Source organism: Xiphias gladius, chromosome 8 (assembly GCF_016859285.1).
Source record: "Xiphias gladius isolate SHS-SW01 ecotype Sanya breed wild chromosome 8, ASM1685928v1, whole genome shotgun sequence".
Taxonomy (NCBI): domain Eukaryota; kingdom Metazoa; phylum Chordata; class Actinopteri; order Istiophoriformes; family Xiphiidae; genus Xiphias; species Xiphias gladius.
Window position 1 is genome coordinate 27,139,571 of NC_053407.1, and position 26,890 is coordinate 27,166,460.

At 43.5% G+C, this 26,890-nt stretch overlaps 1 protein-coding gene across 2 annotated transcripts; it reads right to left on the minus strand.

The window, feature by feature from the left end:
• Positions 1-756: 756 nt before the first annotated feature.
• kitlga (kit ligand a) lies at positions 757-26,753 on the minus strand. 2 transcript variants are annotated; one of them, XM_040133844.1, is made up of 10 exons: positions 26,470-26,753; positions 9,729-9,839; positions 9,182-9,238; positions 8,689-8,841; positions 8,363-8,543; positions 6,074-6,127; positions 4,819-4,910; positions 4,475-4,581; positions 2,864-2,928; positions 757-2,713 (listed from the first exon to the last, which is right to left on the minus strand). In XM_040133844.1, exons 1-9 carry the CDS (start codon positions 26,482-26,484, stop codon positions 2,898-2,900), a joined length of 801 nt encoding a protein of 266 aa, XP_039989778.1. In that variant the 5' UTR covers positions 26,485-26,753; the 3' UTR covers positions 757-2,713; positions 2,864-2,897. The 2 variants fall into 2 exon arrangements, with proteins under 2 accessions (XP_039989778.1, XP_039989779.1); XM_040133845.1 differs by lacking the exon at positions 6,074-6,127.
• Positions 26,754-26,890: the final 137 nt, after the last annotated feature.

The following is a 26,890-nucleotide window of genomic DNA, read 5'->3' on the forward strand; positions in this document are numbered from 1 at the left end:
ATCCTTGTTCTCTTTAGGAATTGAGCATCAAATCCGTGCGCATGTTTTAAACATCTGCAAAACCGTTGGCAAGGATAATGAATCTGAGAGCACGGTTTAGTGAAACTGAGAGTTACAGATTTACACATGGCTCTTTTTTTTTTTTCTCAGCTGACCCTAGGCCCGTTACTTCTGGTGTTATTGCTCTAAGAAAATATGGTCAGGAAAGAGCTAAAAAGATTGGGATTTTATAGTTATACTCTTCTGGGGGCGCTCAAACCTTCAAGGCGAGGGATGGGATTTACCAGCTTTTAGAAAAACACAGGCTTTTCTGGGACACATTTATTTTTGGAATCAGGCCAAAGCTTTAAACTCTCATTAAGTGATTTTAGTAAAAGATGGTTTTTCAAAAGCCTTAAATCTCTTTAATAACGTGATTTAGAAAGTGAGAAACATTCAACGGGCTAACACACTAAACATGACAGTTAATTGAGTGTCTTTACTTCTCATATCAGCCCACCACTGGTTGAACCAGGTTTGCCATTAATTAAAATGCAGTTTTAAACTTGTACAGTACTCTCCCAGATGTGTGTGATCAAGTCACCATTAATGTCTGCAGCTAAAGTATTTTGCCTGGAGCAAATGTTTGAGAAAATGAGTGTGCCCCTAGTTGGATTCCCTGCTGATAGGCCCAGATTGAAAAAAGATGCACAGAAGCTCTATTAAAATTCCTGAACAACAACAAACAAACCAATAAATAACAGTTGGATACGTGTACTTTATTCATATCTCATATATGTTTGTTTACATTTATACAAAAATACAGAATACAGTAGAGTTTTCACCCAGAATACCAACTGGGCAATAATTACATTTGCTTTTTGGCACCCAGACTTATTTCCTGCCTTGAGCCATTTGATTCACCCACTGAAGTGGGATGGATTGGATCACTCGAGCCCGAAAGCACTGTTCAGGATGCAGCTCCGCTCACTCTCAGACCCTCAACAACCCACGTAGGAACAGTAATCAAGGGCAGTCATCCTCTTGACTAATGCATGGAATTGCTTGGTTTCTGGCTTCCATGCATCAGACATACAGACCGTTTGTGGCTCATGCATAGACAGGAAAACGGGAGACCATGTTTTTTTTTTTTTTGTTCACAGCTTAGACCTGTTGCAGCTCATGATATTCATAGACTATGTATAAAAAGCAACTTTTGACATTGTATACCTTGTTTGTTAGTTTGTTTGTGGCTAGACTAGCCTGGGTCTCTGTCAGAATACTGGGCAACGCACGCAATAGTCTTCATGTAACCTAAAGATGACTGAAGAGAAAGTCTCAGGTCTAAACTGCCATAGATAGTATGTTCCGATATTGTTCAAAAATGCATTTTTGAATGGACATAATTGGCTAAAAGCTTTAAAAAGTAACAGTGCCTTACCACACCATTCATTTCAGATATTCCTGCTAAAAGTACTGTTGCTGTGGACTATAGGAACACCAATGTGGTATACTTTTTCTAACAAAGACTCAGCTCTAAATCGCCATAGAGAATATGGTACCAGTAATATGTCGCCATTAATTGAGTGTTCTTCAAAGATGTATTTTGGAATGAATAAAATTGTCTTGCAGTTCAACACAACAAACAATACTTTACCACACCAAAGAATTCCAGCTATTGATGCTGAAAGGTACTGTTGCTCTGAACTATATGAACACCAATGTGGTATACTTTTTTTTTTTTTTCAAACACAGATTCAATTTAGCACAATATATTCTCGTCTCCTATAACAAAAATTCCCAACATATAGTCCCCAATACACATGAAACAAGCAGTGTTACCAGCTGAACTGTTTCCTAAAGGTTACAAAGGCTAAAAATGTTATGTGTGGACAGAAATGTCACAACCACTGAACAGGTTGTTCTGCTGATAGAGCTTTCACTGCTGAACTGTCTTCCAAATCACCACTGGGCACAGGTCAAGCCAACTAAACTGTCGTGGTTTTGACTTCATTAGAAAAAAAAAAGAGAGATTGGGGATCATATGCGTTGGGTTACTCTGGTGAGATTATTCCAATCCGCCCTGTAATGACCTCTCCACTTTCTTCTACCAAACAGAAACATAGACAGGCTTTTGACATTTACACACGGAGTCGGCTAAACTAATCAAACAAGGCACGAAACCCAGAATGGACATGGTACAATGTAAGACCACAAACATGATAGAAATACTCAAACTACATACATAAACAGATGTTTGTGTCCTGCCACTTCTGTCAGTCTCAGCTTGTCGCAGCAGGGCGGCCTGATGGGAAAGGTCACAGCCAGCGTGCCCCATTCACACTCCTACCTCTTAAGTCATTAATAATCTCGATAGTCATCCGTTGCCTTCTCCCCAAAGAGTGTACGATGCAGCAGGTTCTGATGGATTATTTGCAAGAGCCGGAGACTCCAGTGGGGGGCGTGGTACGGGGGGGTTTCATTCTGCCAAAATCTCACTGTCTTTTTCAAAAGCATGGGGTTGGTTAATGCAGTCTTACAATAAAAGGCAGGCTTATCCATACGGTAGCAGGCATGATTTAACCAGAAAAATCTTGGTCATGGTAGTGGTGAATCTGCCCTTCTGGAGGGCAGTCAAAAACAGGCCTTTCACCGCTGAGATCTCACCATGAAATTCAGCTTCATGTTTGTTTTTCATCACCTTTTGACACCAACAGGAAGAAAGAGTAGAGCCCTGTGAAAGAAGAGCGTGGGGAGAGGGAAGAGCTCAGTGACGGGCAAGGATCCAAAAAAGATTTCTTTTTATTTTCAAAACTGTAAAAATAGTCATGGCAAAAATATTATTTTGCTTTTGTTGCCCCAATATAACATATAAAAATCTCACCAATTATTCTGAAGAACATCAAAGGATAAAAGCATTACACTGTTTCAATGATGTTCAGCTTGTTTCTGTAATTGAGCAGAAATAAACATATTAGACACAACAACAACAACAACAACGAATAATCTGGAGAGGCAGAAATGGCTTTCACATGACAAGAGTCAAGCGCCGCATTCGTCGCCCAGTCGCCTGACTGGGCGACGAATGCGAGGCGGCACATGGGAAGATTTTAGGTTCTAGTATTGGTGAGACAAGCAAGTCAAGCAGGGTCTGAGGTCAAACCCTTTGAACTTTTGAAAACAGTCTCCGGATGTAACTCTGCAAAATTAGTCGTTCCAGAAGAAAAGATGTACGCTGCATCGAGCACTTTGATGCTCGTCCTGCGAAAGCAGCTTGACACTGCAGGAACACAAAACCCCCAGAAGTCACCAGAGGTCTTCTCACTTCGCACATAGCCGAGTGAAGACCGGCTGGTCTGTGGATAGTCAATGGGCTTGTTATCACACTCTAACCTCTCAGGGTCAGAGGCTGTCAAGAGTAAATCACAATTCTATGCTTCATTGCTTTTTATGTGAATTTGCTTCATACTTGTAAAGTAAAGGTAAGGCAGGAACAAAATCATGCAAGAGTTCAGTTCTGTCCTGGCAGGAGAAAAAAAACAACTTTGTAAGTTGTCTCTGCAAACAGCCTATTGCGACACACAGTTACATTTTATTGTCCGATGGCATAATTTATACAGTGGCAAAGTCCACTTTTGAAGGAGGTTTGGGTTGGATGGATGGGTGGACAAAGCACAGGACTTTCACATACCAGACTGCTGTTTATTTCTCATGTGAAATTGTCTGTTCCACAACTTTAACTGCTTATTTATTATTGTAACTATGGTGAGGGAGGACCTCTAACCTTAAGGAAGTACTTCTTTTAACCAAAACCAGATCTTTTCCTGAGCTTAACCAAGTCATTTTTGTACCTAACCGAACCAAACCGTCACTATTCCACAACCTTAACTGCACGTTTATTATTGTTATTAGACGCCGAAGGTCTGGTACGCCTGCCGCTGGTACGCTCCAACGGTTCGTACTTTTAATACCATGATGACGAAGGTCTGGTACGCCTGCCGCTGGTACTCTCCTATGGGCTGTATCCGAGGGTAGGGATAAGCGACCTATATGGTGGTTTAGGATGGAGAACTTGTTGCCCATCAGGTATTTAAAGAGAAAGAGTAGAGAGAAAATGGCCAAATTCAAAGCAGCTGAGGCCAAGATATCCTGACTTTGGGTCAAGCTCCAAAATGAAGGATACTACTATTCCCATGATGCAACTGCATAGTGTCTTTCCGCCTACTAAATGTCCACTTCTTTCAAAAACCACACCTCCACTTTTGCGACGCTGCTCACTGTGAAAAACCTAACTAAAGTTAAAAATTTAACCCAGCCTCAAACGCAGACTGATGACAACTGGAAAAAATCTGAGCCCCTCGCACCGTTTGCAGCCGTTTGTTACAGAGAAACTGATCCATTTTCAGTGTGAGCAGACAGTGAGTTACAGAAACAGTTCCTTGTTGATATTTTCCAAAGACTGTAAATGCATGTGAAGGAGAAAACAACAGCTTACTTTTCCGACATTTCATCTAGTGGAGGTGCAGGCCACTCTGTTCCTGTGAAGAGTCCACCTGCTCCAGGATTCTGCTGAAGATCCTCCTCATTCCTCCGTGATCGGACCTGTATCAGGGCAGGCAATCACTTTTTTATACCAAAGTATTCAGTTCCGGCTGAAATCACCAAAACTCAGGTCAACACAGTCTGCACAGCCTCTGCAGAAATTTGAAAGGCTGACACCGGCTGCCATAAATTCCATGGAACAAAGAGCTATCACCCGTCAATAAAACAGGCCATTAACAAACATGCACACCTCAGGAAGCAAAGCAGCTAAGTGCCATGGGTCAAAGGTCAACTAACCTTCCACACGAGCAGGAATACGAGGGCTAGGAGTGGAATGAACAGTAAGGAGAGAAGGCTTCGCTCCACCACCTCGGGCAGGAATCTTGCTCCTTGATTTGGGAAAACAAATTATGATTTTTAGTAAGAGACTCCGACATATACTGTCTGTTACTCCTGTTTGATAATGGATTGGACCCAAAAATGTTATTGCTAGTAGCACTAGTAGTAGTAGTAGTAGTTATTGTTAGTACTGATTTTATTCTTCATCTAACTTTTGATGTCGAAAATGATTAACTTTTATGATCAAAGTTTGATCAAACATTTGTTAGCTGATAGTGGGCATTAAAGGCCATCTGCAAAAAAGAGCTGCAAATACCAGCTTGTTCTTGACTTTATCACTTAGCATTTCTTGATTATTACTAAAATCCTTCTTTTAATGTTGCACAATCAAGTCAATCATTCACAGGTGGCAAAGAAACAATAAAATCTTAAGTCGTCCTCGATTGTTGATTATAAATATCAGAGTAACCACTAAATCTTAATACGTTTCCTTGTGTCTGACATGGTTTTTCTACAAATCTTCAATTTACCTAGTTAAACTTTCTCATTTTAGCAGATAAATGTGAAATCGGCCTTCCGGTGTCGAACTCTGCTCGTAGGACATTCTGCAGAGTGAGGCTCCAAACACCCAAGAGAAGTAACAATAACCAAAACACATTCCTGAGTGGAGGGGGACTTTAAAGTTGTTGACAGGAACATGCCGCCAGGCACCCGCAAAAAACGAAGATATCTTTTATCAGTTATTTTCCGTTCGATGAAACCCGGTGCTCTTGTAAGCCGCTCTGTGAGCCACGAGGATACTCGCTCCAGTGTTACTGCTGTGTTAGTACAGCCGGTTGACATGATGGTGAAAGTTTACCGCAACCTACACAGTGTCGCTGTGTACTGTAAGTTTCTAATATATTGTTACAATATGAGCATTGTCTAAGTTAGACCACATGACGGGGACGCCCGACCACAGCAACAAAAACAGATTTTTTCGAAGCAGACAAGATACGACATGAGACGTAAGACGTGACGAGGAATTTGCCCCAAAGAGTGGCATTTGTCAAGTGACACCAGCTCCAGGGAATGGGCCGACTTGCTCTAGAATGTGGCAGAGAAGTGTGGCCAGCAAAAGCCGCCGCTTCGACACACCAGCTGGGCTGGTTTTACAAACCCATCAAAGCCCTGACACTCGTTTCCTCACTAGAACTGAGAATTGCAAACTCACGTGGACTGCAGCCCGTTGGACACACTGAGGCTTTACTGGTGGACGTGGGTGACTCTGGAGGAAAAAAACAAAACAAAACAATAGCAACGAGAAAAAAAAAAAAAAGAAGAGATGGATTGTTGAGTTTGGGGTCACGAGAGGAAACAAGCAAAAAATGAGAACAGGGATGAAAAAGCGTGGAGTGTTACTGCCTGATGATGAAAACATTTCATTGTCAGGTCACCTCAACGCTGCCTTTTTTACCCCCCCCCACACACACACACACACAAAAGAGCTGCTACGACCACTCTGGCAAAGAAAAGCCCAGCGCTTGGGAAGCTTGGAAGATTGCTCTGTAATCAACACGTATACAATCCGGTTTCGGCCCTTTTCTTCCTTTTCACATGCGCTGCCTGGGGACATCTTCCCCCAGTCCAGTGACTCAGTCGTGTCTCCATGGGCCGTCTGACCACCGAGACGGTTTTGAGTTTTTATCTTGCAAAGTTCTTGTGAAGAAATAATGGTTCCTAGATTAAAAGCTTCTCGAAAGGGCCACAAGAGATCTGTCCTAAATAGAGCTTGTTCACAATAGTCCAAAGAGGGTGGCGGTGTTTTCTAATGTTTTCTACACTAAAACACTTAAAATGCCTAAAGAGTCAGTGAACCCAAATCATAAAAACACATATTTTCTTTTGACTTATCAGTGGCGGTATCAAGCTATGCAAATAGTTTGGCCATCATAAAAAACCTGGGGCACGTTCAGTCTGAAAATGGTCTGAGCGGTTTCGCCACGGTTTCCGGTTCGAATGACACGTCTCCTCGCAACGGTGTGCACCGGGCTTTGAGGTATGTTTTCTCTAATGTGGTGGGTGCGTCAGAAGTGTTACCCAATCAGCAGCGAGGTGTGTATAAACCCTGCCGTGTGTAAAAGGCAGTGCGCGAGCCTAACAAGGTGTTCAACGCTCAGCCGTTTGCTACGTTTTGTTTGGGGGTGAACGTGCCCCTGGAGAAGTGCAGCTGAGGGGAGCTACCTAAGTTTGTACAGAAGAGGCCTCGCCCGCAAAATGTGCTTTCAATTTGAAAAGAAATTTATAAAGTGCTACGCGTCGAAAGAGTTACAAGATACAGCATAAAAAGTACATCCTAAAAATACAGAAATACATCCAAACCACTGCAAAGGCACAGAATTGGAAGATATTCAGGAACCACGATAAAAACGAATTATTTGAGAATTACTGTCCTCATTCATGCCATTTTTAAAGGGCATGAATGAGGACAGTAATTCCTAAAACAGTAATTCCTAAATCCTTCTCCCTTGATTGACTTTGGCTGGGCAATCGCTTCTATAAACATTGAAATTAAATGTGATTTTGCTTTAAAATTAAAATTTCTGGCAACGGGACTAGTTATATCATTTCTCTTAATGATGCGCTCTTTAAGGGAACGGGACGCCTCAGGTATACATATATACATATATGTATGTATATATGTATCTTTTAATCACATGGACTCCGTGTCATATAGACAACCCTTTTTGTTTCTACAGGTAATAAAGTCTTATTGTTTATGGTCTTTCTGACAGGGTGGTTAAAAGACTTTAGATTTTTGGTATATTGGCGATTTACACTGGCTCCACACTTAACATTGATTTGGAACAGGAAAAAAAAATCAAATCCTCACATTTGAGAGGCTGGAACCAGCTTGTCTTTGGTGTTTTTGCTTTATAATGTCTTAACTGATCGATTATCAATTGATCGATTGATTAACTAAATCGACTACACTGATCAAGTGAATGTTTCTGCACTAATGTACAGTTCTATTGACAAAATGGCTTATTTTAGCAGATCATTTGATTTTTTAATTTAATTATTATTATTTCATTTTTTTTTACAATCAACAATGAAGATTCCCAAAAGGATCTCGTGATAGACATTAAAATTGATGATCATTCCATATTCTTCTCTCTCTCTTATAAATGAACTTGGTCGATTTATGCCCAAACATTTTGTTCTTCCACCTTGTGGCCAAATGGTAGAAAGAGCTTAATTTTCTGATAATGGTACACTGAAAACGGTGATTCATGAACGCTGATTCCACATCCAGAGGCATGCCAAGAGATACACAAACCTACTGTAGTTCACTGGTGTCACCTCACACGCCAAAACTGTCGGTATGTGTCTGCAAAACTAGAACACTTTCTTCTTCCTGCCAATTGAGTGCCAGCAACATGCTAAGTTGCTACAATACCAACTCCGGTAACAGGCACAACAAGAGGGCCATATATAAATGCCAAACATAACAAATATTTACCTTTTAAATATCCTTCTGCTGCTACTGTGTACGGTGTGGTGGGACAGGGAGGAGGATCACAGTCATCTGAGTCCTCTCTATTCTGTGCAGCTATGAGGAAGTCTTTGACAAAGTCAAAGTATCGCGCCGTATGCCACATCTCTCGCCTGTAGTGGCACTCAAAGTCATACATGATCGGCTCCTGCAAAGACAAAAACACGTTTCCAAGAATTTGGGCAGTTAATTTCAAGGGGTGCTGTTCGAAAAGCTTCAAATTGCCTTCAAAGCTGAACTCCGTGACAAAAAACAATGCCATTCCTTTAGGGACAAACACAATATCAACTTACCACTGACCCCATGTTGAGCCTCAGTTCTTGGAGCATTTGGATGAATATGCTAATATCTTTTCTGTTGGATGAAATGTTTCCAAACTTATGCGCTAAATCTTGTAAACTATCCTCCAAGTAGAAGACATTTAATTTTACCCAGCACATCCCACCCTAGAAGAAAAGGAGCGGAGATATGGCATAAAATGAGCATCAGCATGTAGTGTATGATGATCAAAGATATACTACACTCATCAGAGCTACACAGCACCAAAACGTCAATAAGAGCAGCCTCACTAAAGTGCACATTCAACTAAAGCCCAATCATCCTCCCCGGCAGAATGAATGACTAAAGTTTGTGTCAGTTAGAGTACTTGGAGGGAGATGTGCTTATTTGAACAATGAAAACGTTTCTCCTGAAAATTAAGAGAATCCAAGCTTGAGTATGCTAAATAATACACGAACCAGGTCTTAAGCTTTGCAGAAATGCTGGTCAAAGGGCACGATATCTTACCTCTGCTTCTGGAACGTAATGTACAGGAATTTTGTAATCTTTAGGAATATTTTGTCTCTGTGAAAGAAAAAAACGGGGAACAAAAGAAATGAATTGCAGACAAACCACATTCAAATCCTAAAAAGTAGCAATACATAAACGTGAAGACGGAATGAAGAAAAACACACACACACCATAATCCAAATATAATCCAGGTTCACTTTCCTATCTCTGTTTGGCTCAGCTTTTTTTTTTTTTACTGCCATTAAGTGGATGTTCTCTCTTTGCTGAGGAGATGTGTTTTTGAGCTCCCTCACTTTTTTGACCCGTGCACAGATTAACAACGGCAATAAAGCAGGTGGTGCCGGGCTTTTGGAAAGAATATGAATCATATTGTCTATCCCGCTAGATCCAGAATTGGTTCACATAGATCACATAGATCCATGTTGTACTTTGCAGATTAGATATAGAGTATCTATTGCACATTAAATATACAATGTAGATGTGCTGTATTTTAAGGTTAGCTTAAAATGTTTTAATTAAGATTAAATGACAGCGTTGTCCTTACCAAAACAGAGAGTCTCGAGATGTCATCTGTCACTGGGTTGACGTCAAATTTACTTGAATTAACCCCAAGAATGATGAACAGCAGTAAATGGACACAGACGCGTATCCAAATCTGCAGATCAAAAGAAGCAAAAAAGATATTTTGACAATTAGTCACATCTTCGTCATATAATAAATAGTGATAAAAAAACAACCTATGAAATAAGAGCATATTTAAATCTATAAACAATCAAAAACTCATTGTAAACGGCATCACAACAAGGAAGAGTCAGAATTCCTCGGTAAACAACACCACAGTAAATTATAGAAAGAACTGAAGACTGTGAAGGTGAGAGCTGAACTCAGAAAACCTGAAGTCATCCGTGTTGAAACCCCAAACAGCTATAAGCCTTCCCAAACCACGGACCACATTTACAGACCGACACTATATACACAAAGCAGCTTTTGGTGTTATGCACGACAGCGGCAATAAACTGATCAACGGATTTGCTAATCTGTTGATCAGTCAAGAGCTTAGCAAAAGGCAAATATGTGGGACATCTTGAAATTCATCAGTTGTGCCTCAGCCTCTGCTTGTCATGTACCACATCCGTACAGGATAATGACAATGGATTAAATCAGAAATGCCCCAGATACAACTACGTGGGGTCAGGGATTTTGCAAGTTGCAAATAATGAATACGTCTTTAAAGAAGTAGAGGAAGGAGACGCGGTGATTTACAATGATTTTACGGCATCTTAGAGGTGTGGATGGCAATAAAAATATGTTGAATAGAGCACTGTGTTCACTGGCTCATTGCTTCCGAACAAGGGCGTACAGGGTCACTTATCTAGACAAGGGATTTATCAGTGTTGTCATGCGTTTGGTCAGACATGGACCTGTTGCAACCAATCGAATGTCACTAGAAAGAGTCTGATAGTACAAACACCAGATGAAGAATATGTAGTCATTCAAACGAAATGCAACAAATTACATGTTGGCAACCACGCTGGCCTCTGAAATTCTTCTGAGCCACAGGCAATTGTATATTTGAAATTGATGAACAAAAGAGTGAGAGAATGAATGAATTCACTGTGTTCCCTTTTCCAAACACATGTGGCAATCGCCTCTGAACTGATGTAGAGCAAACAGAGGTTCCTGTCACACAGATGACAGATGCTTACCATCACCTCTCAGTTCTGTTTTAGTTGGTCCCATCACTAGTGAGCTGCCTTCAGTTGCTGTCATGAAGCTGGCTAGCCGCTGTCTCTTAGTGCTGGGAGGAAGGTAATGCTCGATTGTCACGTTGGAAGAGTTAATGCTATTGTGACATGCAGGAAAGAGATTCACACCTGTCCGCTATTGGTTTCTGTCAGTTGGATTTAATTTCAAAACATATTATCCTGTTCTGGATGCCAAGATCTGCCTGTTTATTCTGATACATTCTTTTCTTTCACCAACTTGGTACAGTGTAAAAAAAACAAACAAAAAAGAACCTGGAGCCTGTCCACAGCATTGCTCAATAACAGAAGATGTAGTGATCTGTCTCCAACTCATCACATTAACACTTTTATATGAGTGGCATAAGTTCAACACCTTTTTTTTGTCCTGCTGCTAGTTGCTAAGTCCTTAAAGCTGTCAAACAAAACATGAGTCTTGACAGGAACAGGGAGGTTCTGTTGGAATATTTATCCTTATATATAAGTCTAAGCAATCAAAAGTGACTATCAAACTTTAAACTACAGAATAGTGGCCGGGTAGGTGGGATCCTATCATCTGTGATAATTAATGAGTATTTATGGTAACAATGCTTTTTTGAAACGTAAAAAGATGGGTTTTGTGGTTAAAATCGAAGCCTTCAAAAAAAGGTAACCTCTGGAACGTTTGAGCACAGGTAGGACATGGTTTTACGAGTGGGTCCTTGTTTCTTTTTTACCACGCCCGTGCATGAGGACAAAGGGTGCAGAAGCATGCAGGCAGTTTGCTTCCTGCCATCAGTTTCATGTTATTCCACTAATACAGACACACACGACGCCTTATAGTAAGGAACACTGGATGTAAATGTAACTTTCGCTCAGGCATCCACAGGGCATCCTCAAGATGGACGTGGTGCCCTCGGTGTAGAAAGATCTTTCCCATGGTTGCATCGCAGGCCTGTGATCTGTCTCGCCCTTTAGGGTTTTAACTGCCTAATGGCATAGTATTGTGTTACTGCACATTAACAGTTCCCATTCATTTGGCTGACCTCACATCTCCTCTCTGTGCCAGTGTGGCTATAGTATGCAAGGGACCTGCAGTGCCCATTTTGAGAGACAAGGGCCGACGCAAAACAATTCGGCAGCCTTGAAAGTGAACCTCCTCTTTGGTGAATAAAGCCTTAGAGCGTCTCACAAATGTGACTCAGTTGGAGGGATAAAGAGATGATAGTGAGCTGATCCATGTCTAATCTTCAGGCATTTCAACCAGTACAGCAGGAATTTGATCTATAGATTATTTAAGCATGGGTTTGATGACCATGCTTGCTGTTTTGCGGCAACTCGTTGTTCTCATTCACAGTTTCACACATTCGTGCTTCTGCCATCCACATCTTCCCTGCCAGTTGGGCGATTCAGATCAGTCATTTCAAATCTTGAAGGCAGACTCTGCCACCCACATTCCTCCTGGTACTATATATTTATCAAACAGAGCCACAACAGGAAGAAAATGATCCATCAACTGCAGGAAAGGCACTAAGTAAAGGGCAGATGGGATGCAATTACATTCCGCCTCGCCCCTACTGCTAACCAAAAATGATTGTCTCTAAATGGCAGACAGGGAGAGATAAGCAAAAGGCAAATTTGTCGAACATCTTGTAATCCATCAGTTATGCCTCGGCCTCTGCATTTCATGAACCACAATGTACATAATAATAATAATAAATGAATGAACTCAGAGACCCTCCAGATACAACTATATGAGGGTCAGAGATTTTGCAAGTTGCCGTCTTACGAGTTTGCCCTGAATAATAAATACATTTATTTAAGAATTAAAGGAAATGATACACAAAATGCAAATATCAGAGAAAATCAACAATAGGCTCTTTGTCTTCTCCAAAACATGTGGGTTAATATTAATCTCCAGTAAACAGTTTTGGTATAATCTCTACCCCAAACGCACATCAGTGTTCCACTCCTGTACTGACTGAATGAGATTGAAGTGTAATGACCCGTTTTTGCGTAGTCTGAGCTGACAGGTAGTGGCCCACCCGCCTCTCCACTGCTTCAGCAGGAGCTAACTGTGCTATATCAAAACCAATGCACAGGAAAGCTTGTTACACGAGTCACGGAAGTCTTGAGGACAAAATGAATCCATGTGACCTGAAACGCTTAAACACGTATCTGCTGCTAGCTCTGAATTTTGTGGCTCAGCATTTCAAAATTTTTTTTTGTGTCAGTCTTTAGGCCACCAGATTGTCCAGCTTTTTAACCACTGCTTCTATCACATGCCGAGAAACTCAGGACCCAAAAGCACGACGGAGTCAATGACGGCAGACTCTTTATTGGATTGTTCAAACAACCCAGGCAGGCAAACTGTACAAAGGGGTGTCAGGCAGAATCGCAGTCATGCAAACAGGCATATATGAAAACAAAGGTCTGAAGAGCTTGGGAACGCGCACAAAGAAAATGTGATAGCTGGTGAGCATAAACAGAGAAGTGCATATATACAGATGGGTGGAGCGACGGGGAGGCGGGAAACCTTAAATGACATGTCAGTGAAAACACAGAACTGGCAGAGACACCAGATGGGATGTGAGAACCATGACAGCTTCAAGTTGCAACAACAGACCAGTGCTGAATGTTAATTCATAGCCTTACTTACTCTTTCACCGTATCTGGTTTCAATGACTGGGAAATTCACTCAACCTTTTCAAAGACACTACCCTGTTTTACCCCTGCAAAGTTTGTTTAAGGGAGGACTTAATGGACTAAAGTAGGCGGTGGCCACTAATGCTCCATGTCAAACAAACATCAGACTGTAAATGAAATGATAGATGGGCTGTGTAACCATATCATAATTAAAGCAGTGAAAAAAGAAGTGAAAAAAAAACAACGCTAATTTGGTTTGGACAGAATCCCATGCAGAGAAGGTCCTGTCATCCTGAAACAAAGCTGAGAGCAACTGGGAAAAGGGGTCGCTCGGGAAGCCTGGTTGACGCTGTGAGCACGGCCACTCCCGAACTAGATTCACTTAAAGCGTTTCACATTTTGCTCCAGATCGTCAGTCTTCCCTGTCAGTCAACTTCAGTTTGAAGAAAAATGTTCAACGAGGATTTCACACGAAAGAAACAAAAATGTCCGCTGACTCTGCACATACTTGCAAACCTTTACCTATCACAGTATTGATTTGTCTAGACCACTGCTGTTGTTGTTTTCTCCTACCAAGTAAAATACCACGTTGTCATGCTGCTGTCATCTGCAGCACTAATGCTCGGTTCTTTAACTGAAGTCTGCCGCCGTTAGGTTACTCCTGACGTTACTGCTGATTCCCATTTAAGGCGTGATCAGACTGAAAGTGAAGGAAATGCTAGAGGCAGCGTGGCGGCGTACGAAATCCACAGAGAGACGCGAGCGAGCCTGAGGTTCGCTCGGGGCGGCGAGAACTGAGGCAAAAGCTGTTGACGGCCCGTGAAGCTGTCACAACTTGAGCGAAAAATAAGCATTCATCCCGCAGCGGTGTGAGCTGACGGGGAAGGAGGGACGATGGGAGAAGCCTGGAGAAAAAAGGCTGACACAAGTCGACTCGCTGGTAAGTTCCGAAATCTGTGCCAGTCGGAGCTGTCACACACGTAACACACCCTCCTCTCACACACACACACACACACACAGGTGCCAGCGGGTTAGCTAGTTACGGCTAACATCAACGGCTAACTGGGTGTTAATTGCAGATAAACAGCAAATGAAGAGGGGGCTAGAAAAACAGACAACTTTGTGTTAACAACGAGGGAAAAAAATGACCCCAACTTCGGTCTGAACACACCTTTACACTACCCAGGCCAGTTCTTGGCTGTGGCTACAGGCTGAGTGCCGATGTCGTCGCGGAGGTTTAACACCTGCGCTAACTCTTTGTTTGACAGAAAAGTGGCCTAAATCCATTTCTGGACATTTTTCAGGGCTGTTTCGTGCCCGGGATTGGAGAATAGAGGGAAACATTCCAAACACTGCCTGTGTGGTTCCCCGTGTTTTCGCAGCGCTACACCAACATTAAGGAGACGTTGGCGTAGCACATTGTTCTATACAATTCACACAACAATATTCGTTGTATTTTCTATCGTTTTTGCCAAGTTTAAATCAGGACATGCCAGAGTTACTGGCTCTGTGCAGTGCACCATTGCTCAATCTTGACATTGAAGAAAATGCAGAGCTTACGGGCTGCAGATTACTTAGATCATACTAGATCAAGATAATGAATTCAAAGTGTAGCAATTTCAGTTTGGGTTTTGCTAGAATAAGGTACAGTTACAGTGTTTAGAGAAATCATCCTAGGCTGAAATGAGTTTTTGGAAGCAACGTACTTTGATTCATCTTGTGTGTTTTAGTTGTTCCAGTAAATGAAAGTTGTCGCCCATTGAAAATGTAGTTCACAACGGAATTAGTGTTATATTATTGAAAAAAATGTATTATTTTGATGTTAATCAATCTTAACATAATACTGACAACATTGTTAAAATATTCTCTGCTTCAGTCCACATAAGCATATACAACATACTTTGATAAAAACCAAGATGGAAAACGAAACTGAAATTCCGATCATATCGTGAGCTGGCCTATTTAAACGAGGAAATAGATGGGGAAACATCTTGGTTAAATAACACCCATGCAAAAACAAACAGATCTTGTTCCCAAAAAATGCTCACGGACACAGAGTTCGGGCCAAACATATCTATAAACATCAGGCTTTAGGGAGACAAGGCACTGCAGCAGACTAATTTCAAAGTTTCCCTGACACTCTCTGAGCGACCTTGTGAGATTTCAGTCACAGCAGCACGGATGGGGAACGAAATAATTTCCCATGCTGAAAAGGCCCTCTGAGCTAAACCACTCTCGTCCGCCGTCGTCAGGTGCATTACGGCGCTCGAGGCCTGCAAGCCTGCTCTCCCTCAACGTATTGATGCTGAGGGTGATTACCCCCGTCTCGTTTTTCACCACCACTTTGAACCCCAGGCATCATTAGGTGAACAGGCTCTCCAGACTGCCGGCCCTGTGGCTCTCTTAACCACATAATCTCATAAAAGCAGAACACAGGACCTTGCATGACATTAGCCCGCCATAGCAACATGCAGCCTGTTTCGTCAGACAGATGGATGTTTCATCCTTTTGCCTCGATCATTGTTTCGAATTTCGCCATGTGATGTAAGTTCCCATGTTTCATAATGAGGATTAAAACATGGCAGATGATAAAAGCCATACAAAGAAAATAACAGGCTGCTGTTGTTGTCTCTGGAGACGACCACGGCTAAGGTTAACCAAGGGTTTCAAATTAATGTTTCATTCAGAAGTTTGTTTTTTTCCCATTTGATGAGTTTTCTTGGTCGGATTTTTTGTTGTTTCTGAATAAAAAAAAAGACTTTGCATTATGTATTCCCATTCTGTTCCGGGCCACAATTTGTTCCCCTTGATGAGTGAAACTTTTAAAAATATCTGTTGTTTATGACATTGTTTGTATAACTTTTTACACTGTGCCAACGTTTTCTACTGTTTCATGCTGTTCACTGACTAGAAAAGAAAGAGGTTTTTTTTTTTTTTTTTCGCCCCACACAGCAGCGTAGAGAATCCCCAGGTCACAAGTCACCAGGATGGACCTTAATCACATTCACGTGTCAATATTTAACATCTCAATGAATAAGCTGTAAATACAAGAGCCCTCAATATTCAGAGAGCAGTTTGTGCCTCATAAAAACCCATAAAGCTAAGACTATAAAGTCAACTTCCCCCCTTGAGCATTTCTTATCCAAATGTCTTTTTAGACTTTTTTTGTCGCGACTGCAATGAGTCAAACGCTACCGAGAGCAAGACTGCAGTTAGCACCACAGCCATTACCTTGAAACTTAATACACCTATGGAATATTGACAAACAGGCTAAAAAAACAAAGCCTTGACACAGCGACTGGAGCTCACTTATTTCAGGCGTAAATCAAATTAGTATCTAACATGCAGTCTGCTGCTGCTTCTGTCTGCTGAGGTGCACTTATGGCAGCTGGCGCTGGCAAAACAGACCTCAAGGTACTAGAAAGAAGCCAAACAATTAAGGTGATATGTATCGAATCAAATTGGTTTGTGCAAAAGCTTAAGAGGCACTTGTCTGTCAAACCTGGGGTGGTTCTTGGCAGTAGTAGCGGCTGCACTCTTTAGCGTTATCTCGAGATGAACGTGGAGATTAGCAGATGTCAACGCGGGATTCGGTGCGACGGGGCCGTGGGGCAAGTCGCTTCCTCATTTGGTGAGTGAGTGTCTCGAGGGCGTCAGCTGGAAGGAACGCCAAGCTGCAGCGCTCGAAGAATGAACTCGCTTGACATGATTGTGTATGAAACCGCCAGTCGGATTTATTTACTCGTTAATCGAAGGCGCCAGGACGCCGTAAACGGCCGGTGATTAGCGTGTGTTAGAAAAGCACAACGCCGTATACAGTAAGTGACCTTTCAGAAGCTTTCAGGCCGTCTAGATTTCCAAACGGAGCAGTGAAAGCTTCTCAAACAGTCAAGAGAAGTGTCTCGGCGTTAACAGCAATGCATGGTGGGACCACCACCACTATAGCTGCTTCTAAGGGTTTCGGGGAAAACTTCCTACAGTTCATTTCGACAGCCACTGGCAAATAAGGATGTACTGAAGAGGTCTTTTCCTCTCCAGATACCTAAACTGTGTGTGCTGACTACTGATTCGATGCCATTGCTCCCTTTTTCACTTTCAAATGAATGACCCTGAATGGGAGTTTTTCGCAGCAGACATTTTTACTTGTTACAGCAGGAAAAGCACATGTGAAACAAATTTAGTTAATGATGGCTTAGTTCCGTTAAGCGTCGCTGTAGTAAGACATCATTTTTAACGTTATCAGTTACACCGGTGCTTTCCCTGCTATGACGAGCCAAAATGTCTGATGTGAAAAACAGGGATGGGAATTGAGAAGCGGTTCCAAATGGTCTGAGCCATCAGCACTGTATGCCTCTGAGCTTATCAGTTTCTTTTATCCATGCCGGCGGAGTTTTTTGACATTTGCGCTTTGCGAAACAGTAGACAGAAGGGTCATGCATCTACACTGTCGGAAAGTTGCAATAAAAAGGAGTCATGGGCGGAGAGGAAGAGTCCAAAGCGTGGCTTCATTTCACAAAGAGAGATGTAAAGTCTGTAAAATCGCAGTTTCACGTTAGCGTGGAGACGCCAGCAGTATGCTGACACATCTTTCTACACAACGTGGGCTTAAATTCCGTGAATGCAGTGCAGCTTTTTCACACCTGAGTCACATGTCAACCTGTGTTCACACGCAGAGATAAGGAAAAACAGTTGCGTTGACGCTGAAAACCTGTGTAGGCCTCCCTCTTTTCCCACAGTGAAAACTGATCGGGAATCGGTGAGGCAATCGAATCTGACCGATGATCCGAATCGATAACACCATTTGTATCAATAAAATGTCATCAATTCCCATCCCTAGTGAAAAAGCTACATAAGAGCATGAATCTCCCTGAGGTAAATAGGATAATATTATGCGCCGTGCAAAAAACGAAGTCAGTGGCCTGACGCTGATTAAAAGAACCGTTTTTAACGCGGATCCGTCTGATACCGGATCCACTTAATAAGGTCAGCGTCTTGCCAAACCTGATCCAGCAAATTGGATTGGTGCATCCCTACTTGAAAGGCGCTGACGGGCTCACAGAGCAGATGAGCAAAACGTGAACAAACAGAATGAAACAGTGTGAGACATTAATCAGTGCCTTACGGGATGACAAATTAAGCTATGAATGTTCCGCTGGCGTCTCCGTCCGCTGAGTAAAGCTATGCAGGTCTGAAGAAATTACCAACAGCTGAACAGAGAGGGGCCGAGACCCTGCGGGCTCAATTAAAACACTTAATGGCATCGGTGGTTAGAACAACAAGCTCCCACCCGATAAATGTAAAGCCTGGCACTGTGAAAAACAGAGAAAAGGCTCATTTAATACAACATAAAAACAAACAAGACTTTGGTCAGTTGTGTTTGTGACTAAACATATGTTGCAGAGAAAAACAGGAAACAAACAAACCTTTACAAATGTATAATGAGCTCAGACCTCACCACCCACTGTGTTAAATTAAGGGTTTGGAAGACTAGACTAGACTGTACCAAATGTTCTGGGATTTTAACCGAATATTATCAAAGGAGAGGATTATAGGTCTAAATGGTGAAAACACAGTTAAAATGTAGCTAAGGAAACAATGGGAACGGAGAGGAAAAACAATCCAGAGGTGCTATTTTCGGGGACACGCACAAGATTTCATTCGTCCAACTTGGAGCGAGCAAGTGTCGTTTAGCGGGATCTCCCCAGACACGTGTCGTCCGAGATGGGGCAGCGGTTTCGTCCGATGACCGTCTGTGAGACCCGTCCTGAGAGTCCCAACGTGTGCTCGTGTGATCATGAAGAATTACCGCCATGTCGTCGCGTCAACCCACTGGATGGGCAGTTGCTTTTGCGGTGTCAAACTCAGGAGTGAACCCGGCCATAATTTACCCCAATAAATTGCGCCTTCTTTATTGGATGTGCTGACTTGAACTACCGATGCTTTGATTGCAATAAAGTCATCCCACTGGTGTCCAGGAGATAATATAATCTTGCTACTGAGAACAGATTTGAAGGGGGGGGGGTGAAGATAAAAATCCTTTGATGACTGCGTGCTCTCTGTTCTTTCACTTGGAAAGGAAAAGCACTAATTTTCGAACCCTTTAAAGTCCCTTTATATACAGCGGGGTCCAAAGGTCTGAGACCACTTTCCTTCCTAATGAATAGGAAGCGGTCTCAGAATATTGGACCCCCACTGTAGCTACATGACCTACTATGTCAACAAATAGCTGCAAAGACTGATCTGGTTAATATACACTAACCGCAGGAGGGGAATGTGGCTTGGACACGGAAGGAGACAAAGTTGAGTTGTACAACTGCTTTTTACCATATTAACTTACAAATGCCCTGCCAAGTTTTCACCCTCAGATGTTTTCCCTCCCGCACCTCAGCTACATTTCCAGGACCGTGTCTTACTCCTGAGTCATAAAACTGCTCTTGCAAAAAAAGGTACTGAACTGTAGTAAAAAAAAAAAGATAAAAACCTTTGAAGTTTTGACCTGTGATTCATCCCAGGATATGTTCTGCAGCCCTGCCGTTCTGCTGGTATCGAACAGCAATATCTGCTTGGTACATTGAAAACGGTCACGTACTGGAAGCTGGCACTGAAAGCTTGCTCAAATCTGCACTCTTCTTTACTCAATCACCGGCCAATTTCTGTTTTAATCACATTTCCAATTTGGGCTGCCTGTTATTGGCTGCAATCTAATATTTGAGAACTCTGGCCCTTTATCTGTTAAATTTATTTAAAAAAAAAAAAAAAAAAAGGGTTTCTAGAAAAACACATTCCTAAATATAACATGGTGAAAAAACGATTGCGAGAGCATCGTGCGCTGTAAGTCCCCCTTGGGTAAAAATCCAGTCACATAAAAAACAGCGCAGGGGCAGAACATTTCTTGTTGCTAGTGTTAAGGAAACGTGTTAAATTCACAAGACAAGTCACACCAGAGCTGACATATCGCTTCAAGCAGTGTGGTTATGACAAAACGAATGCACATCGCTGTGATGTTTTCTTGAACAGCAGAGATTACTTAAATTCGTATCGAGTGTCGTCCGTGGCGTCTCATCCTGGCACGAGGGCGAGCAGATCATGTGGAAACTGCAATTTCCTCGCAAGCAGATGCACTAATTGGCATGAAGATTTCTGCGAACATGATTCAAATCCGACTCATCTGAAGGCCCTGTAGCAGTGTCCGCTCAGGTCAGATTTACACTAGAGTCGCTCGGCCGGGGGGAGAGCGTTCACATCGAATGACTTTGCGCTTTTAAAAATACCCGGAGGTCCCGCACGCATAAGGGACCTGGAGCTTCTGATAATTATGTGAGTTTATGGCAACGTGCAAATCCCACAGACCTGAGGCGTTTAAAAGAGCCTGAGTGCACACACACAGCACAATTGAAGGAAATGTGGTTTGATGTTTCCAAATTATCTCAAGACAGAGACCGAGAGGTGAAAGAGGAAAGAGGGTCATTATATCGGCGCCCTGTGGGTCCAGAGCTGGTTCACACTGCGCACTCGTGTATCGTGGCCAAAGCAGAAACCGCAAAGATACATTTTCAAATCCCGTTTCGTGCCACTCGAGAAACCCGCATGGGAGAATATCTAAATGAGCCCTCGATGCACCTGCTGAAGTGGTTGCCAGGTTTCCAGCAGTAGCGGCTGCAGCCTCTGCACTCTCAGTGAGTCGATCAGATTGCCTGCAGTAAACTGATGTTTTCTGTATGCCAACAAACTGCAGCGAAGAGGAAAGGAATCAAAATATCAAGTCAGAATTAGGCAGAGTCTGTGTTGCCTATGGCAGCAACAAACAATAATTTTGATTATTTCATAATCTCTTTATCATTTGCTGTAAAGAATCGATTTATGGTTTAATCTACAAAAGTGGTTGAAAATAGCCATAACAATATCCCAGATCCCGAAGCGAGCGTCAGAAATGCAGTCCCAAAACCAAAAGATATTTCATTTGCATTGACATGAAAGCGGGAAATTCCAGAAAATCCCATTTGAGCAGCTGGAACCAGCAAAGGTGGAAGGCCAAATGGTAAAGCCTAAATCTAAGAGACTCGTTGGTGGTTTTACAAAATGTAATACGGCGTATTATGAAGCAAATTGGGAAAGATTCGGGACGAAGTCTCGGACTTCAGAGGAGAGTGAATGACAAGTTGCCATGTTAAGTGCTGGTAACTGCGGCTCCTGGTTCACAATTCTGTGCCAACCCACAGAACAGACCCATTAGCCTGGCTCTGGTCGTGTACCGTATCCATGTGACAGTGATTTCCCCACTAATGCTCTCGTTCACATGACAGCCACACACTGGGTCTTTCTTTCAGAGAAAAGCCCTAACACCGGTATAATAAATCTTTGAACCCATCCAACAGGTCATTTCAAGCTCCCGTCAGGTTGGAAAAGCACTACAGGACTCCGCTGAAGGACCTCTGACAGATCCATAAACATTATTTTTAAGCTCTCAGAGTTCCTCAAGTGTGTTGGTTTTATGGGTGTATTCTGAAACCGCAGCTAAACACCAGGACTTCCAAGTAGGCATATCTGCAGCCTGCAGATTTCCTGCTAAATACGTTCTCTCAAAGGCACACCCCCTTTAAGGCTGTGACTATGGGCGTGTAGGCCAATGACTGCAGACGGGCTCTTCTCTGGACCTGAGACCGCACATAAAATATCCTGTTGCTTAAATAATAAGTCATCAGATGCTCCGACATGAGGCCTGGGCCCTGAGGACAATTCCACTATAACTCGGACTGCTTCATGTTGGCTTTTTTGCTTTTATGAAATCTGAGTGAGTGCTTTACGTTTGAAAAAGTTATTATTATTTTTTTTCCCGACGAGAGCAAAGGCAATATTTAAGACCGCGACTGCACAAAGGCTTTATAACAAATGATGGTACTTTCTGCAAGACACTATAGGTAAACATGAGTTTGCAGACTGCATCCACGATGATTTGTTGTATTTTTTAATGAAATCCAGCCAAAAATAATTAGAGGAAACAGTGCCGCATCACCAGAAGACCACCTGCCGAGGTGGCTTTTGCATCTGCCTGACCAAACTGCGACACCGTGAACATCCCTGACTACTGACCTTTCTTTAATGTTTAACAGAGGTTGAGAAATTCATTTTTACAGTGCCTATTTACAAAACCTAAAATACCTCCTGTTTCCTCCTAAGGTAGGATGGCGATTTCTGTATCTAAGATGGAACCTCAGCTTTGTGTGCAAAGGACGAGGAGGCTCTGAATTCGCTTTTCTGCTGTCATGTGTCTTGTTATTAAGTCTGATTTTAGTATTTGGTCGAGATCTAAGACTTATGGGATTCTGAACTTCAACCTCTACCATTCTCCATTACATTACAAAACCATCACGAAACCTTTTAATTTATACCCAAAGACTTTGAAGCATTCAAGCTCTGAATCTCCAGAATGCATGAAAACAACTCACATAACTAAACCAAATTAGGTTTTAGTTTTATCAATAACATGTGACACTGGAGATCAATGTGACTGCAACTCTTCGGCCCACACAACCTTTGGTGAGCCGATCATGGCGCAGTCATCACACTGTTAATCCTACCAGCGAACGAGCATTGTTCAAACCCCCAGAGCCTGAGCTGAAAGTCTAAATTACAGGATCTCCAAAGGTTTTACACGTCAAGCTCAATTACAGAGAAACGTCTCTACATGTCATATAAATAATGTTGCAAGCCATTAAAAAAAAAAAACAAGAAACATCCTAGATGCAAAATCAAATTGGAGAGGAATATTTGAAACATTAAGGACACATTTAGATTCAAGCATGTGAGCTGGCGCCCAATAATGTGGCAGTGATGGATGTCATTGGACACAAAGTGAATAACTAGTTGAAAGATGTGCAGTCAGGCATTAGCTGCGATCAAAACATGAGTCATAGCGCCTCTTTGATACGCAACACTTATAAGTGAGCATTCATTACGGATGCGAGTGTAAGAGACCGTTGGATGCCGTCAGTGCCACGGGGCTCCTGTGAGGTATCGTGCGGTAAAATGCCCTCTGAGGGCTGCCGTTCCCAGGTTCCACGGAAAGTATTAACCACGGGGGTGCAGCGTGAATTGGACAAGGTTGTAAGGTGGTTGTTAGGTAGGAACACCCACTTTAAGTGAACTCGGTTTTTTTTGGTTCAAAGCAGAGACACCATCCTCGCCACGCACCGGGTGAGCGGACACAACACAGCACAGCAGCTCTAACTGAGCGTTTTGTGTTTCCTTTCCTCCTCTTAGGCCTCGTCTGAATATTCAACTATTAAAACAAATCATGAAAACCCGAGACCCGTTTAGCTTAGATTTCAGTCTCTATTCCTCCCGCCTCGGCCAATTCATTCCGCTGTGGCGAGATCAGTGTAATTCTGGCACATCGACACGATGCCTACCTACTTTATGTTTCCCCGACCACGTGACACCATAAATCCCGGTGATGCGGAAGCGAACGCTTTGCATTCCAGCACGCACCTAGCCGCACATTTCCGGACGGCAGACGATGCGTATTTGTCCGGGGTTTTGAAATGAACTTCTATGGGATCTAATGATCTAGCACACTCGGTGGGATTCTGAGGTCAAAGGTCCTGAGCGGGTCAGGTGCCAGAGCAGTATATCATCGCAGAGATCTGATCCTGGGAAGCAAGCAATTGAGCAGATGTGTCGAGTGTTATACGGCTTATTGGAGTCTATAAGAGTCACCGATGCTGGTTTACTTTCACGTAGCTGTGTTTCTGTTAAGGAGGGGACACGTGGGGGGGGGGGCAACTGGGTGCGATGTCTCTCCAAACCTACCCCGGGACCCAGGCAACTGGTTTCTCCAACACTGTGCAGGCACCAGAAAACTGCTGGTCCCTACTGGGGCCGAGAGGCCAGGTGTGAAGGCCTAGACACGCTCTCCTGCTTTCACTCTCTCACACACGGTGTCACACAGACACGCTGTGTGCCACCGCTCGTCCAGAAAGTCCCGAGCCCCGTTCCCACACTCTGGTGAACGCTCGCTTTCGTCAGAGCGGACGTTTAATTCCTGGTTTTAACTGTGTACAAACGCCGAAGATTTCCCTACGAATGCACTATTGGAAGCCTCGGTGGAAATACGAGAGGACCACATAAGGCGCAGTGCATCAGAACTAGATTTCTTTTCCCTCATTTTTACATCAAGTTCCAGACAACTGCCATAAGAACTGGGAGAAAATCCTTTACATATTTTCTACACGCAATCACGTGGCACTGGGACGCACTGGGAGCTGTGGCAGGGAAAGTAAACGGGAGATGAAAGTTGGTGTCTGTTAATGCAAAAAGGCACCAAGCCCGACTTACTCTACAAAGCCATTAAAAAAAAAAAGCACAAGGGAACTCTGCTGGGAATACGATTAGCAACGGCGGGGATGCAGAAACGCCCACCCTTCTTCCAGGAAACTTCAAAGACTCGTTCCCAGATGGACGCACAAGCACACATCCGTACCCTGCTGTATCAATATGAATGTATTTCATGTGCCTTTATTTTTTTTTAATCTGATACAGTGATTAAAAGGAGCTTAAATTCCCAAGCAGAGTGAGACAGAGATTAGTCAAAACCCCGATATGCGCAGGGCAGCCTGGGGATGTAATGCAGGTTAAACCTGCCTAAATTTAGTTTGCACACCTTCTTATGTGCACAACACACACACACACACACAGACACAACACACACACGCACGCACTAAAACTATGTAAAGCAGTTTTCACATTTCAGACTTCCTCAAATGGAGTTTTTAAACAAGGAAAGGGGAATGTTTTCAGTAAACGGTGCTCTGGTTGCCTCCAAACCTTCATGTACACCACAGTGATAAATGTGACTGCTGCTGTTGGGATGCAGAACCGTGCGTCGTTTCTTTGACTTCACCTGCTAAAATACTGGATGGGGCCTCGAAAGAACCCTCCCGCCGTCGCTTTGAGTATTTTTCGGTCAGCAGTGTCACAGGCCACAGACTAGGGTGTCGGGGTTTGCAAACGCGGAGGCCCCCAAGCTCACCCCTCGGGGCTCTCAAATGAAGCACAGGCGGCCGGATAACCCGAGGGGCTCCCTGGGGCCGGAGGGCTGGCGGTGGGCGAAAGGGTGGTTGAATTCTGCGGATGAATGACCGTGGCAGCCTGACCTCGCACCGTACCTGACTAACACCAGCTGAATTCCCCCCTCAGCCTGGACAGGTGGATAAATTATGGCGCATAAATCAGACGGGGTAACACATCGGTTGCAGACTCAGGAAAGCGGCTACTTTTTGCCTTTGGCGTCAGTTTACCGCCTCTGCGTGGTGGAATAAATTGCACTCCGCGGTAGAGTGAGTTCCTTCACTGCCTCCCTGATGACAAATGCGACAATTAGAGGAATGGATATTAAGCGAGTTACCGTTACGCAAGGCGCAGAGCGTTCTCAGAGGTGCGTGGTCTGAAGCGGCCGGCTGACGCCGTTCGCGCAAACCGATAGATCGGGGGAGGCGCCGGCAGGCTGCTCTTCCCGGCGACATAGGGAAAACGTGGACAAGCCGCGTAAACTCTGGCCAGGTGGAGCGTTTTGGGGCGTTTTGGGAAAACCGCCCCCGCAGGAAGCAACTCGGTTTACACCGCAGCGAGGGGAAGCTGCTGGCGAGCAGCTCCCATCCGGCTGGCGCTTACACCGAAGGTCGGTTTGCGTCTCGCTCTAAAAGTGCAGTCGAAACACGAGATTTGAAACAAAACAAACAAACAAAGAAACAAAAAAAAACAACCCAATCAAAACGAGCCACAGCCACAAGGGGTTTCTGGTGAGGTCGAACTCCTCGGGAGCAGCAGGACCGTGTCCCGCTGCGTCTCGCCGGAACGCCGACCGTTTATTTCCCCAACTTTAAAAAACAGAAAAAGAAAAAACAACAACCAACCACTTACTTTTGACTTCTTCATATGGAACGTCAGGAGAAAATCCAGTGTGCGCGAAAGCCTATTTTATTTTACTTCTACGGGGAGGAAAGGGGTTGTCATCATCCTGTGTGCACATATCCAATGCCTAGGTCAGTAGAATCCAAGCAGCGGAGAAAAAAGCCGCCGAAAAGGGGAGAAACGGCAGAATACTGGGAGTCAAACTTTCAACCTCTGCGGCCTGTGGGCTGACGACGTGTGGCACGCGGCCCATCTATCTGCACCATAGATCCAGACACTGAGGGCTCGCAGCCGCGGAGAGGCACAGCGTGCGGAGGGAGGGAGTTAAGCCTTTATAATGATGCGTAAAAAGCGGCCCAAGAGCCGCCCTCTGACGAGGCGCGGCGTGAGGGGGCTTCGCTCCGAAACCACCGCCGCCGATGTGAAAAGA